The sequence below is a fragment of the Macrotis lagotis genome, chromosome 7, assembly GCF_037893015.1.
Source record: "Macrotis lagotis isolate mMagLag1 chromosome 7, bilby.v1.9.chrom.fasta, whole genome shotgun sequence".
In the NCBI taxonomy this organism is placed as follows: domain Eukaryota; kingdom Metazoa; phylum Chordata; class Mammalia; order Peramelemorphia; family Peramelidae; genus Macrotis; species Macrotis lagotis.
Window position 1 is genome coordinate 138,306,850 of NC_133664.1, and position 16,287 is coordinate 138,323,136.

The window sequence follows — 16,287 nt, forward strand, 5'->3', positions numbered from 1 at the left end:
ATATAGAATAAACCCATGTATATAAAGGCAAAGAGAACTAAGAACCCAAAGACAGTTATGAATGTAATAAGGCATCTGAGTATTGGTGTATTAATAAGAGAGCTTCATTATAGCTGGAGAGGAAAAGGAAGCCAGTTTAGGCAGTTTGTGGGTAAGGAAAACATCCTAGAGTGGCAGAGTTAATTGTCAGTGTAAATATAAAGAACTTCATTCTGATGTTTCAATTTTCCAAGCAACCCAACAGTGAAATGAAAGATATAGATTTCTGAAAGTCACCAAGTGATCACTTTCTTCTTTGATTATTTAAAAAAATAAACCCTACCAGTCCCAGGTGACCCTATTATTAGGTGCCTGAATTCTAATTAATTGCTCTTCTGCTATTTCCTAGCTAGATACCAACATGGCTTTTATCAGTTGGATATACATGAAGATAAGGTTTATAGGAATGTGGCAATATGAAGGGTCAAGTTTGCAAGGAGTCACATTAATATTGTACAAAAGCAAATTCTCTTTCAAGATTTGGGAAAAAAATCTATTTTAAATTTATTTTTTTACACAAAGGGAAAAATGCCATCTTTTTTTCTCTCCTCCATTGCTTGAAAAACAGAAGTTAGAACCATCAAAAATGAGAAAAGCTGCAAAGCAGAGTTTAAAAGCACACTTGAAAGACTTATGTTCAAATCTTCAAAGAACTTATTTCTTTATTGCTATTGTAAACTTGGAAGAAGTCATTTCCCATATCTGTGCTATCTTCTTTATAAAATTAAAGGTTGTACTAAATCAGACATAGTTAATCTTTTTTCTGTTATGGTCCTCTTTGGCAGGTTGGTGAAGCCTATAGACCCCTACTCAGAATGTTTTCTTTAATTCATAATTGAAGGAAATGCTAAATTTAGGTTAGAAGTTCATTAAAAAAAGTTCTTTTTCCCTGAAAGAGATAATTTTTTTTTCCCAGACAAGTTCACAGAATCCCCTGAAATCTATCCACCCAGTTTAAACCTTTCTTCATTAAATGATCCTCTAAGGACCTTTCCTGATCTAATGCCTATGAATTTTGTTAATCCTTTCTAAAGTTAACATATGTAAATTGGCCTATGAGATTAAAAAACCAATCATTCTAGGGACTAGTCAAGTCATGCTAAGTTTATTATCAATCAGTTAAGAATTTTCCCCATAGTTTGTGTGTCAGACGTTTTGCTAAGATAAAAACAATCCTCGTCCTTAAGAAGCTGCCATTATAGTGGGGGAGACAACATGTAAATAACTAAATACAGAGAAGCTATGAGTGCACAAAGAAGGCACTCTAGAGAAAAGAGAGGCATGAGCAGCTGGGGAGACTGGGAAAGGTTCACTGTAATAGGTAGGATTTGAGCGAAATCTTCAAGAAGAACCATGTCAGGGAAACTACACTACAGATGTGAAGGAAAAGAAAAGGCTAAGACAGAGACTGGGCAAAAGGATGGATGCAATTGATGGAATGAGTGTCTAAGGCAGGTAGGCCAATGGCAGAGGACTGTCTCTTTTTTTTTTCCCAAGGAAGAAAAGAAGCTTGGAAAGATAGGAAGGGACTGAATTATGAAGAGTTTTAAAAGTCAAATAAAGGAGTTTCTATTTGATTCTGAAAGCAACAAGGAGTCAATGGAACTCACTGAGAAGACAGTGACATGATGAGACCTGCTCAAAATGTCACCCTGGCAGCTAGATGGAGAATTGGTTTGAAGCTGAGAAAGATCTAAGGCAAAGTGACCAATTAATAGGCTTCTGCAATAGACCAAGTAAGAAGTGATGAGGGCCTGATGAAGGGTGGTGACTGTGGTAAGAGATGGATATAGATAGAAATACAAAAATGAGAGTCATAGATAGATGAGAGATATAGAGGTAGAGATAAAGATATGACAGAGATCTGTAACTATAAGATTATAGAACAGACTGGATACTAGTGAGGACTACAGGAGACACAAGTCTATCTGAGAGACTAGCAGCCTGGGCAACTGGGAGACTGGTAATGCCTCAACTGTTATAGGGAAGTTGGAAGGAGGAGACAGTTTTGAGGTGGGGGGGAGGTCTCTTTTGGATCATTTTAGTAATTTGTTCATTTAAAAGCCTTTTATTAACAGGCTGCATTTTGAATGAACTGGAACTTGTTATTAAGTCAGAAAATTTACAATCTATAGTAGTTACTCTTCCCTATCAGGAAACTATACTCTTAACATGTATATATGCACAAGTTTTTAAAATTCATCTTTAGAGATTGGTTGATTATGATTATCATTCAATTAACTTCTAGTCATCTAGGAAAGCAAAATGCAATAAAAAATACGATGGCAGGCGGCTAGGTGGCGTAGTGGATAAAGCACTGGCTTTGGAGTCAGGAGCACTTGGGTTCAAATCCAGTCTCAGACACTTAATAATTACCTAGCTGTGTGGCCTTGGGCAAGCCACTTAACCCTGTTTGCCTTGCAAAAAAAAAAAATGGGGCAGCTAGGTGGCGTAGTGGATAAAGCACCGGCCTTAGAGTCAGGAGTACCTGGGTTCAAATCCGGCCTCAGACACTTAATAATTAATAATAAAATTACCTAGCTGTGTGGCCTTGGGCAAGCTACTTAACCCCATCTGCCTTGCAAAAAAAAAATATGATGGCAAAAAATGTCTTCTAATGGAATGTATCTACATTTCACTCAAGCTAGATGGTTCCTTATAAGAGTTTTTTAAAATCTAGCTTAAACTGAGAATTATTTAAACTGTAAAGAAACTAGAATACACAGGCTATTTTATGTAAATATAAACTTTTTTCATAATTTTAAGATAGTAGAATAGAGGGTATACAAATTATCTCATATTACATTTTCTAGTATTCCAAACTAATCCCTATATAAGTTCAGAATATACTAATAATAACAATAATAATAATGATATATGTACATGATTATTTATTTAATGAAATTACTATTAATATTTTTAAATCAAACTACAAATAATCAGCAACTTTTCTGGCTAGGAATCCCTAATAACAATGGGACCGATTCACATCCTGTATAATTACTCAGGGGAGAGTCTATGGGGGAAAGTTTCCATATATGGTTATTTTCCCCATAGAATCCCTACAGTTACACAGGATATGAATCTAGTCATTGTGACAGTGCAAACAACAAACCACTAAAACCCATTTATAATCTTGCCAGACAAAATGCAGGCTAACACTTATTGGACCAATCATAAGAGAGAAAATTAGGAAAGGAAAAATTGGTGGAAATTTTTGAAATAAATGGAATTTTTTAATATATACTTTTATATTACTAAAATGGATCTAGAAACATAAATGGGAATGAATTATTCCCCTCTATTTATTTTTAATTGCTAAAGTATTAAGAGTTACAATGTGAACAATCAACAACCTAAGAAATCCAAACAGAAGTTTAACACCAGAACCTCACTTTGTCAGGTGAGAAAAGATGATACAGCAACATGAGTCAAAAATGGAACATGAGCTTTAGGTTACTAACTGAGCTGAGCATGTGAGCCTGTCATAATCTAAATCCCTGTGAGCCATGCTGCTTTTTCAATATTCAGGAAGTTAACAACATCTGTTACTTTGTTGTTCTAAAGGTGAACAAATATGATAAAGTTTCCTTTTAAATCCATGGCTACCTAAGGGAATTTAGAAAAAATTTTGTTGCTTTTATCTAAAAAGTATATTTCTAAAAAAATCTACTTCTGTTAGAAAGACTCAGCTAAAGAGAGGAAGAAAATGACCAGAGTCCTCAAACTAGTAAATTTCCTATGCCAAATAATCAAAGGGACAAACAGAAAACTGATATGCCCTAACTTTTTGACAGTTTCAAGTATCAGAATTTGCTGAAATGATTTCAACCCACATATAGTTAGTTGTCCAAGTGTATCTCCTGTGAGTAGAGATATCTGTGTAAAACTGTTCTCGTTGTTCACTTTTCTACCAATTTGAAGCTACAATTTAAAAAAAAAAAAAACCAAGGTGCTAAGCTTAAGGATGATTCTGAACTACACACATAAAAGGGAAGTCTGACGTTCTTTAAAACAATAAATTTAAATTTAGGCCTATCTATTGCTACAGTATATACATTTGGTTGTCTTTCACATTAAGTGGCTCATGATTTTTGAATACTTTTTTTACATGAAAAGAATGCTACCACATATATTATTAAGATTTTGCATTTCTAGTTCAAAGTGTTATATCATGTTTTTCTTCCTCTATTCCTGTCACAAATTAAAACAAAAATGACGTCTAAAACTGGCCAGGACCACTTGCTCAGATAGTCCTCCTGGATCTAATAAAAAGGCAGACTTCAGACTCACCCACACCATTCCTTAGAGTAAGGAAACTGAGGAGGAGTAACAATAAAGGATAACTCCTTGAGAGAGGAGGTGGGTTGAAGTGCCTTTGCCAGTTGCTTTTCTTTTTAATTTTTAAAAATGGATTTCCTTTCTTTGATACTTTTTAATTAAATAAAAAAATATATCTCCTTTCCTCTCCCCTCCCACCCAAAAAACCCACTTCCCTTCAACACATATTCTTCAGACTATCCCTTTTGTTATTTCTTTTCCTCTTCAATATCCTAGATGGGCATTTTAATCTGATTTCACCAGTAAAAAATGTCATGAGTATTAGTTAGGTGCCTCTGCCTGCCCCATCCCCACAGGAATAGCCCCCAAGTCCCACACTAGTCTGAACAAATATGCTCACTAGCCAGTGCTTACATAGTTCTAGTTAGTAGTCCTGAGCTCTGGGAAGTCCACTAACACTTCTGGCCATCAGGGCACAATTACTGCTACCGTGACACTTTAAATGGTACCCTGATGGCCTGAAGAGTTAAACACAAGGGTGTAACTTCAGGACAGAGAAGGATAAAGTCCAATAAACTGAATACAATTTAATCTTGCATGAAGTATTTACTCTTTAGAGAATCTCTGCTTTTATCAGGTTGCTATGCTTTATCAGGGTATATAACCAGATGTCTACTGTAGTAAATATAGGATAGGGTTGATTTTCCCTAACAACCCATCTAGAATAGATAATAACTGGTTTTTCAACTATATCATTTTTCTAAGGTCTTTTGGTTCTTGGATTTACCAATTTTGAATATTAAGTCTGAATATACTGTTAAGTCAAACTTTGGTCTCAAAATATGTACTTTGAAAACTAAAAATAATATTTTATGTATTCAGTGTACTTCTTCCAAAAGAACTCAAAGTACTCTGCCTACAGAAATTCTTCTTTCACATTCTGCAAGCACAGAGTCCTATAGATCCCATTTTACAGATAAGAAAACAGATTTACTTTAACACTAAGAAAATACCAAACAATGCAAATTAGCTTTAGGAAAAGTTACAGAAATTGTTTTCTTCCCAAAAGGGTAAACATATACAATGCAGCAGAATTGTCCCATCTAAGATTATCTATTAAATACAAATTCAATTCAATTCAACAAACACTCATTAAAGATGTCAGTTATTTTGAAGGCATTAACCAAACTGCTTTGGATTTATATACACAACTATGTGAATGGCAAAGAACTCATGAGCTGTAAAAATTTAGATTCATCAACTCTTATTAGAGTTTAGGATAGAGTTCATGAACAACTCCCCCCCACACCTAGTTTCAACATTCTAGTCACCATTTCTTTGTTAAAAATGGTGTCAATAATAGGCTGAAAAGCAAGGATAGGCATTATTAAAGTTCTTAACATAACAAGCATGGACATCTTTCTCTTTGGAGAGTTGGAAGGGCTGCTTCAATCAGTTACCTTTTTAATTGCTTTCAGGTCTTTTATAAGCAGCTTAAGGAATCAAGAAGTATAGTTTTAGTGGGATAGAATATTGTGCAATGTGACACCAGGGAAGCTGCAAATTGCTGACCTCAAAGGCTTAAAACATAAAAAATAGCCTAATCTGGCATGTATACAATGGAAGATTTCTAAAAGATGATTTCTTTTAGAAAGTGACAAAGAACAAAAGATGGCCCTAAAGTAAAAAAAAAAGAGAGAGAAATATTTCTTCAGATAACTAAGATTCAATTAAACAAATAAATAAATGAATGAATGAATGAATAAATAAAAATAGACCATTTCAAGATTAAGAGTGATCTATTATTAAGGTGGATGAGAAATAGCTGTCTTTCACAAAACAAAATAAAATGCCCAAAACTGTTCCAAATGTTGGAAAATGCTAATTCTATTATAGATAATTAACTTAATTGCTTCTAACTTTATAGAATTCCAAATAATAAATTAGTTTCTAATATTAAATAAAGACACAGAAGTGAGTAAAGCTCCTATACACATACATACACACACACACACACACACACACACACACGTGTGTATATATAACAAAAACAAAATAAATACCAGTAGACAAGACAAAAGACTTAACCTTTGTTTGAATATAAGCTTTTAGGAATCCACCCTGCTCTGCCCCAAGTCTGGTCATGGATACTTTTGACTAAGGACATGAGTGGCTTGCCCTCCTGTTTGACTCTAACCCTACCATTCAATAAAGTTTTTTTTTTTCCAAAAAAATACTGTTATAGAGCAAGAGCACCCTTCCTTCCCACCCCACCTTTCCCCTTATGATTCAATGATCTGGTGGTAGCCATGGAGACCAAAAGCAACCAGCAATCTTCAGACAAACCAGATAGCACAAGGGTAAAATTCTGTTCAAAAGATTAAGATACTGCTCCTTTGTGATATACTTAGCCAAACAGTATCAGAATACCCATTTTAAGAATACAAAGCCTATCAGAAAGTCTCACTTGTATAAAATTCAAATTTCCCAAGTGTGTCTATATTTATGCCTATATTTGTATACCTGAACAAGCAGAATTCCTTGACTAAGAAGGAATTGGAAGACCTTAGTTAAAGACTAACGAACCCTTAGTAAAAGCATGTTTCTAAATGGAATAATTCACAAATGGCAAAAAGTAAATAAAAGTATTAGGGGAAAGTATGTTATAAAAATGTGAACAATCAAAAAGTAAATTTTACTTTTATTCTTTCTGACCTTGATGGGTCATCGTGCCAGTGTCAAGGAAAACAAAGCTACCGTAAAAGAACAGGATTAATTAACTCCACAAGACAAGCCAGCCAAGAAGCAATTTATAAAAAACTGAGAACTATTAAATAAATTGTTCTAGGCAAATAATGAGCTTCACAAAATTATTCATTCTGACCATCTGAGGAGAATGTCATAATTCAAATTTGAAAGAAAAAAATATATGCCCAAGTCTTTCCTCTTCTCCAAAATAAGGCAACTCCTTGCTAAATTTGTATATGTTCTATTGCCTGCAGGTTGCGACCAAGTAGAAGTATTTCTTCACCCTCATTTTGGATATGAGGGAATCATTCAAACACTCTGCAGGGCCATATGGCACATTTATAAATTATATTATTCCACATTTATCATTAAATAAACCTTGTATGCAATAACTCAGTGTAATCAGTTTAGGCTTTCTAGGATGATACTGCTATCCAGTCGTTTTTACTGTATAAGGTTTGCAGGTTTCATTGCATAAGTTTAATCATAGAGAAAATGCTGGATCATTGCTTTGGCCATTACATGTAAATCTAACATATGAAATGGCTCACTTTTCTGAAATAAAATGGATGCATTTTTATTTCTAAAATTAATATCTACTCTTGTGTTTCTAAAAAAATGAAGGTAAAGGAATACAATAGCATCCTTTCTCCTAAAGATAATTTTTTTTCAAGCTTCTCCTTTCTATTCTAACCAGAATCCTCTCTTCTCAAATCCTTCAAGTATTTACATCAAATCTGAGCGCCACCACCATGACTGAACATCTAACAATAGGGATCACTGGCAGTCTTTATCCTATCAATTAATACATTCAAAGTGAGACTACCTAGTTCTTAAGACTCCCCTCTTCCTTCCCTTCTCCCTCCCTCCCTCCCCCTAGGCCTAGTTTTGACCATACTGACATCTCCAGCTTCAAGGATGCACCACCCAGTTAAAGGGGAGTCACTACCCTGGGATCAATTATTTTGTAAACAGAGGCCCCCCCCCCCAAAAAAACCCCACAACTTTTGCTAAAGGCCTGAGTCAAAGAGAACACAAAATCCAGATGAATGAAACCAAGACACCAAGCAATCTTTTTTAAAATAGTAAAAGAGTAGGGTACATTTACTTACATGAAGATTCAGTACCAAACATGGCTGGCCCTAGATGCTGCTCTTTAAAAAAAAAAAAAGGAAGTAGAAAGATTAAAAAAAAAGAGGAAAGAATGAGTGAGTGTGAGAGAGAAGAGATGAGACGACTACACAGCAGGGGTCATGAAGCCAGACAATGCAGTACAGGCTGGATCCAGCTGCCAGATTCTCCTCTCACACGCTTCAGTTTTCTACCATGGAAGTGAAAAGCAAAGGTCTCCTGTAGAACTAAAAAAAACCAGGAGCTGCTCTTTTAAATCCAACAGACAGGAGAAGGCCGATGTGTCTCTGATGGGATGCAGTGAGGCAGCACTAGGTAACAGGAGCAGCAGCCGGCAGATACTGCAATCCCCAAGCCCGGCTCCCAGTAAGACAATAGCAGAGCTTATGCATACACTGGATGACGTCAGGACACTGCAAAGACCGACTGCTGCTGGTAACCAGCGGCTCAGAAGGGGCTTCAACAGAGGCAGAGCAATTCAAATGGGAATTCCTTTGTCACAAAATGTCCAAGACAAAGAGCCAGACATATATTTCCCCTCTCCTGTTAAAAACTTCATCCTTTGATATCAGTCAGACTGAAAAAGCCCTAAGATAAATGAAGAATGTATGCTTTGAAGCTACTTGGCCATGAAATTTATCATGCAAAACTGGTTTTATGTAGCTAGTAGAACTTTCAAGTGAATAGAGTGAAAAGATGGGAGAAATCAACATGTATAAACACACAATAGTCATATCTAAGAAAAGCTAATTACTATTTTATTGACTCTAAATTGAGTGTGGTTCGAATATCAACTCAAGAATTACAGATACAAATATAAGTATGACTAAAATATTCTGGTCATTTGGAGTTGCAGTAGCAATTTAAAACCTACTTCAAATCAAAAGAGAATCTTTAAATGGAATTTCAAGAAGAAATTATGCAACTACTATTTAAATATGGAAAAGCTGTCATTTAGCAAAACACAGGTAGAGAGATAGATATTTAGGTAGATAGGTAGGTAAGTAGATGGGTGACAGATGCATACATGCATGCAAAGATACATAGATTCATAGATATATATAGGGATGGATAGATGAAAAGATATAGATATATATATATATATATTATACATATAGTAACTTCCTCAGTTTGCCTAACTACACAACTATTTCTTTCACCTGCCTGTCAGAATTATTTCCAAGGTCAACTAACTCATTTAAAGGGATTGCATATATGCCCACATAATTAATATGCAAGTCTATAAAGTACATGTACAAAATACACATTTCACACAAAATACCCCAAATACACATGCATTTTTTGTGAGTACACATACAGAAATAACTGAAACCATTAACTACTATGAATCACTTGGCAAACAAAAAGCTTGCTATGTTACCATATTCTCAGGAACCATGCAAAAGAGTCACAGAAAAGAAGCATAAGTAAGAGATGTCTACTACTAGAAGATATCCAGAAGGGTCAAAGGAAAGAGTATTTTTAATAGCTCTTAATGAATAAGCCCACACAGCTGCCATCACAGTAAAAAGAAAAGTACTGAAAAAGAAGGGGAAAAGGTCCAGTTAATAAAAGAAGCCAAAAAAAAAAGTATTCATGTTCTTGAATGCTGCTTGCTTCCTTTGATACTTGGCTTCCTGATTTTTCTAAAAAGAAATAAACATATCTGTTTTTAGAGAAAGAAAAATTTCAGTAAGCATGCTACAGAAAAACAGTTTTGTGAATATTTCCTAATAAAATCCTTCAAGAAATGTATATTTATTTTAATTATAATTACTCAAAGTCTTTCAATCTACATATAAAAATATTTGAAGTTTGAGGAGATTTTGTCTATTTTAATATGAATAAATGTAAAAAAATCATACTCTGATCAGGATCAATTATATAAGCATATGCCTTATGCTTTTTCAGAAACATTCAGGAGCAGTTTTTTCTACTGACATTTTATTAGGTATAATAGAACACAAGTATTTCATGCAAGTATATGTGATTTCTAACAATTCCACTGTCACTATAAAAGATTATTAGTTAATCCTAGTTATGTTCTTAATAACATCATGTGCTTGCAGATCTGATGCCATGGCAGTGATAAAAAAGATATGAAAATTCTTAAATATAAATTGTGACTTATTATTGAAATATTCTGTGATATATTCATGTGAGTATATCATTGTCATTTAAAAAGCTAAGAATCTGAATGTATGTGATTAAGAGCAAGGTGGACCCAAGAACTTCAAATTCTTCCTAACAACTCCCCCAACACCCTTCAAAAACTCTCCCTAATACCCCTCCACACAATTTTCTTGTTACAAAGGAGATCAGTTCTTCAATTCATCTTTAAAACTAGTTCAGTGATATTCATTAGAATTGTTTTAATGTTGAAAACTAACTCTGCATGTAATTGGGGAAAAAATAAAATAAAATAAATAATATTTAAAAATAATTGAAACAATTAGCAAAGTTACATTGCCTTTTATGAAATACTGTGCAACAACAATTTGTTTTTTAAATCATTTAACTCAAAACAAAATGCTTCCTTGAAAGTTAACCACTAGATTAGTTGTCTTCCACATATAAATTAATATATTTGATGCTTACTAGCTATGTGACTTTGGGCAAGTCACTTAACCATGACTGCCTCGCATCCAGGGCCATCTCCAGTCATCCTGATTGACATCTGGCCACTGGACCCAGATGGCTCTATAGGTGAAAGTAAGGCTGGTGACTTAACACCGTACCCCTTCACTCAAAGCCAATTCATGTTGTCTTGACATTACCTTTCTTATATCATGGCTTTCTTCAAGGACAAAGGACAAGCATCATCATCCTCATCAAAATTAAAGAAGATGGTATGATAAATGGAATTTTGTTCAAGTATCTATCTTCTAGGGAGATACAAAGCAGAAAAGTATAAATTGTAAAAGTATAAATTGTCTCAAAGTATTTATCAATTTCGTGGCATGTGAATATTTCATAATCAACAAACAATAAGCAGGGTGGTATCTTGTATTCTCTTTATTTTTCAGTCAACAAAAATGGTAAATAGTCCATTGTAAAATATCAATTACAAAGACCTTTTTTCCTACTAATATGCTTAAAGAGAATGCCTTCAATTGATATGGAGGTGAAAAGAAATAGAGTAAGAGGGGGGATGAAGCAGAAGGAGTGAAGGAAAGAAATGGGGCCAGAAGAGGGAGAGGGAGAATCTGTGGACCTGGACTTACCTTTCCCTGTATAATACAGAGATGCTTTAATTATTTTGCAATTAATAGGGCTATCAATACTATATTGGGAACACAGACCATTATTTGTGAGTGATGCCAGCATAGATCAAACCACATATCTAGATGAAGAAATTAAAAACCCAATTTTTTTTCAAGCTAAAATGATTGAGCAAGGAAGTCAGAGATGCAACTGAAAATGAAGGGGGGGAGAGAGAGGTGGCAAAGTAGTAGCACTGAAAAGCTAGACACTAGCGAAATCCAAAAAAGGGGGGGAAATGTAAAATATATGAAAGGTATGGAAGTCAAAGAAAATAAAAACTTATCCTTCCAACAAATCATGTCAACAGTTTTAGAAAATCAATACTGATTTTGAGATAAAACAGAAGTGAGATGTATAAACTAACTTGTGTTTCACAGATGTTTGTAGAATTGAAATGAATAATCATAATATTGTACTTATTACAATAACTCAAAAATCAAATACTTGATCCTATAGCTTTCATAGGAGTTACACTTACATATGTCACATATGTAGCTACCATGATATGATGATGAAGCACCCACCTATATGCAAGAAAGCAATATAATAGGTTCAGGAGATACAAAGACAAATAAAACGATCCATGCCCTCAAGGAGCTTACATTTTAAAGGATAATCCAAGACATTCTCATCAAGTATATACAAAATAAATGCAACTGATCTTATATAATAAAACTTTACAAAGTTCTTTTTTACTTTTTTTTCTGGTTTTTGCAAAGCAGTGGGGTTAAGTGACTTGCCCTAGGTCACATAACTAAACAAGTATTAAGTAACTAATTTGAACTCAAGTCCTCCTGACTCCAGGGCCAGTGCCCTATCTGCTGTGCCACCTAGCTGCTCCACAAATATTGTAAATAGCTTATCTCATTTGACCCTCTGGGATAATAATACCGTTCCTATAAGTTCATTTCATAAATGAGAAAATTGATTATTAGAAAGGTCAAATGACTTGTCAGAGGTGGGATTTGAAACCAAGTGTATCCTGAATGCTCTTCCCCCTACAGCACAGTGATTGACCTCTAAGATCAAGAGGAAAAAGAAAAGTGAGTAGGAAAATAGTCCTTCGATGAAACATATTTTTAGATGAGAGGACATATGTTAGTTGAAATAACTGCCTTGTAATTGTGTTTTATAAAATTTCTTTTTTCAATTTACACACCTCAATTTAAATCCCTCTTAGCTCATCCTTATATGAGAGAGTGCTGAAGAGAAGTCCACTTTTTTTCAAATCAACTATAGTAATAACAATATATTATAGAAATTGTACTTTTTCTCATTCTTTTAAACAATACATAAAACTACTAAAGGGAATGAGCTAAAAATAAACAGTACCAATCGATCTAACTAGTAAGGGGCAGCTATGTATATCCAAAAAAAAATGACTCAACTCCAGACTGCCCTGTCAGTCTCATGGTATGAGCCTAAAGAAAGAAAAATTATTTTTAAAGATTAGCCTATGGAAAATATAATAAAAAGACAAATGTCTTTTGGACTTAATGAAGTCCAGAAACCAAATTACAATTATTTCTTCTTTACATTTATCATTTGTATTTCTATTCCTTTCTAACAATCAAGATAATATTTTAGTGTAAATTTAAAAAAAATGAACAATAAATTTCACAAACTAAAGAAACACAAATAACCAAAGTCCTTCAGAGATATCACAGCCATTATTTAAGTTTACCACAGCCCCTCTGATGTAGGAAGATTTAAACTAAGACAGTTTTCCAAGGATGTCTATAGAATGCATGGGGGGCATTTTCTGTACAAATAAATCCAATATTAAATATGGCTATCACTCTTCAAATACCAAATTTCAAATGGAATATTGGAAGATGCAATGCCATCGTACCAGAAAGAACATTAGTTGGAAGTTAGAGGGCATGGGTTTGAATACTGGCTGCCGCTCACTCTGGGATCCTGATCAAGACAAGTGATGTCTTTGGACTCCATTTTTCTCATCTGTGAAAAGAGAGGATTGACTAACACATCTTCCCAGTGTATAAACTTTCTCAATTCCCTTGATTACACCCTGCACCCTACATCTTTACCTCAACTATCATCAATAAGTATTCTTCTTCCACCATCTATAATTCATCATTGCTCTACAAGTCTTGTATGTCCCTTTTCAGACCTAAAGTCTGACTATACAACTATACTAACTGAATCTTTGAAAAATGGGTTATCTTATCTCAAGTAAGTTTTCACGTTTTCTCTTATTTAATAAATTCTATCACACTCCCTGGAATGGCTATCCCAAATATCTTCTCTCTTCAAGCTTAGTACACTACCACTATCCCTCTATTTCTTTCTCTCTCTCTCTCTCAAAGGGCAAATTTGTCTTAGGCTTCACTGAAAAAAAACTCCTTCCCTCTCTTACCCAGTTCTGCACTTAAGATTATTTCATCATCATCATCCCTTCATTTCTTTGTTCAAGGTTGAGGATGAGATTGCTCTCTTCTTTTCTAATATAAACCCTGAGCCCTCCACTTGCAACCTTCCTTGAGTCTTTCCTTTCCTGTCGCCTCCAGAACCTTGTCACTTTGATTAACCTCTCTCAATCTAATTTTGAATATCTATTGATTCAATTGATTCCTTTTCTAAAACCTTCAAGAATGCCCAGATATAGGGGCGGCTAGGTGGCGTAGTGGATAAAGCACCAGCCTTGGAGTCAGGAGTCCCTGGGTTCAAATCCGGTCTCAGACACTTAATAATTACCTAGCTGTGTGGCCTTGGGCAAGCCACTTAACCCCATTTGCCTTGCAAAAAAAACCTAAGAATGACTAGATATTCTCCATCCTCAAAAAAAAAAAATCTTCTCTTGAACCTTCTATTGTTCAAGCTATCATCCTACAGCTCACCTCCCTTACACATACAAACTCATAAAAAAGAAGCTGACTACACTCATCATATTTACTTTCACCCTTCCATTCTCTGCCCTTACAATCTGAATTGCATCCCCCACCACTGGGCTTAAGCAGCTCTCTTCAATGTCATCAATGATATCTTTACTGTAACATCCAATAAAGCCTTTTCCCCATCCTCCATCTTGTTGTCTTCTCAGCAATGTGTGACCTGTTTGACACCTTCATCTTTCTGTATGCTTCAGGGTTCTTTTCCCATATGTGCAAATTATTTAGTCTGCTCTGAAGGATCCACACATCCACATCTAATTCTGCCCTCCCCCTAAGGCTCTGTCCTGGCCTCTCTCCTCTTCTATCTTCCTTCTCTTATCAGAATTTCACCTCTTTATGGACAATTTCACACAATGTCACTTGCACACCAGCCATCACTGGCACCTTCATCTCAATGCAAACTTGGCCTCAGTTCTTCGATCTATGAGCTGTCACAGGTTAGCTTTAGTCTTATTTTGCCCAGAAACAATGCATCATTTCCCAGCCATCATCACCCATGCCACTCTACACATTGTTCTGTCCCTTTCTGGTTCCTTTGTAATGGACCATCTTATCCCATTAGAGCTTAAACTTCTTGAGGGCAGAGTCCCTCTTTCATGTTTTTCTCTGAATCCCCATGCTATCATCCTACAGCTCAAAACTCATAGAAAAAAGTTGACTGCACTCATATTTCCTTTTTCCTAGCACACTGTAAATTCTTGCAAAATGTTTATCTATTGATATATATGTAGTCCTAATCTCTTCCAAGATCCAGAGCTACTCCAAGATAGAACACTTGATTGGATATCACTATCTGGATATCACAAAGACAGCTCAAAAATCAACATTACAACAAAGTAGATCTCATTTTCTTCCTTCCTAAATCTGTACCTCTTTCTTATTTGCCTATTTTTAATAGAGATACCACCCTTTCTCTAGACTCCCCAGTTGGTCAGCTTCATGCACTTCACTCTTATCCTAGCCAATATCTGATGAATTGACAAGTTTTACAAATTCTACCTCCTTTTTTAAATATCAGCCAAATTCACACCCTTCCTGATACTAATATCATACCCTAGTTCAGACCTTCATCATCTCTTACTGAGAACATTACTAAAGTATCCCAAATGTTCTCCCCATATCCAATCTCTCCTTTTCTGGGTGGGGTGGGAAACCTTTTTTTGTCAAGTGTCATTTGGATATTTATAATATCATTCCCAGGATATATTTGGTCAAACATTTAATCAATTCACCCCTAAAAATCACCTAAATTTATTGACTTTCGAGTCCTGCCTGCAGTTGCCTTGGTAACACCAGACCAATACCACCCATAAGCCAGAGATTTCCCACCCTTCCTCTAGATAGATACCAAAATGATATCCTTTAAGCAGGTCTGATTACATCACTCGGCTACTCAAGAGCATTAGTAGCTCTACATTTCCTTTAAGGTGAAACACACACACCAATATTGTATAAACTAATTTTTGTATTAAAGATTTTATTTATTTTGAGTTTTACAATTTCCCCCCAAATCTTACTTCCCTCCCCCACCCCCACCCCCCACAGAAGGCAGTTTGTCAGTCTTTACATTGTTTCCATGGTACATTGATCCAAATTGAGTGTGATGAGAGAGAAATGATATCCTTAAGGAAGAAACATAAAGTATAAGAGATAGCAAGATCAGACAATAAGATATGGGGGGGTTCCTAAATTTAAGGTAACAGTCCTTGGTCTTTGTTCAAATTTCACAGTTCTTTCTCTGGATACAGATGGTATTCTCCATTGCAGACAGCCCCAAATTGTCCCTGATTGTTGCACTGATGGAATGAGTGAGTCTATCAAAGCTGATCATCACCCCCATGTTGCTGTTAGGGTGTACAGTGTTTTTCTGGTTCTGCTCATCTCACTCAGCATCAGTTCATGTAAATCC

The 16,287-nt window shown here is 35.2% G+C and overlaps 1 protein-coding gene across 3 annotated transcripts in view; it reads right to left on the reverse strand.

The window, feature by feature from the left end:
- ST7 (suppression of tumorigenicity 7) overlaps positions 1-16,287 on the reverse strand; it is a 304,640-nt gene that overhangs the window by 228,020 nt on the left and 60,333 nt on the right. Inside the window, exon 1 of one of the 3 annotated variants that reach the window (XM_074193850.1) lies at positions 8,181-15,871. The exons of the other annotated variants lie outside the window; for them this stretch is intronic. Within the exon in view, the coding sequence (XP_074049951.1) occupies positions 8,181-8,202 (22 nt within the window). The 5' untranslated portion in view covers positions 8,203-15,871. Of the gene's footprint in view, positions 1-8,180; positions 15,872-16,287 lie in introns of those variants that run through there. 3 annotated transcript variants of the gene reach the window in all.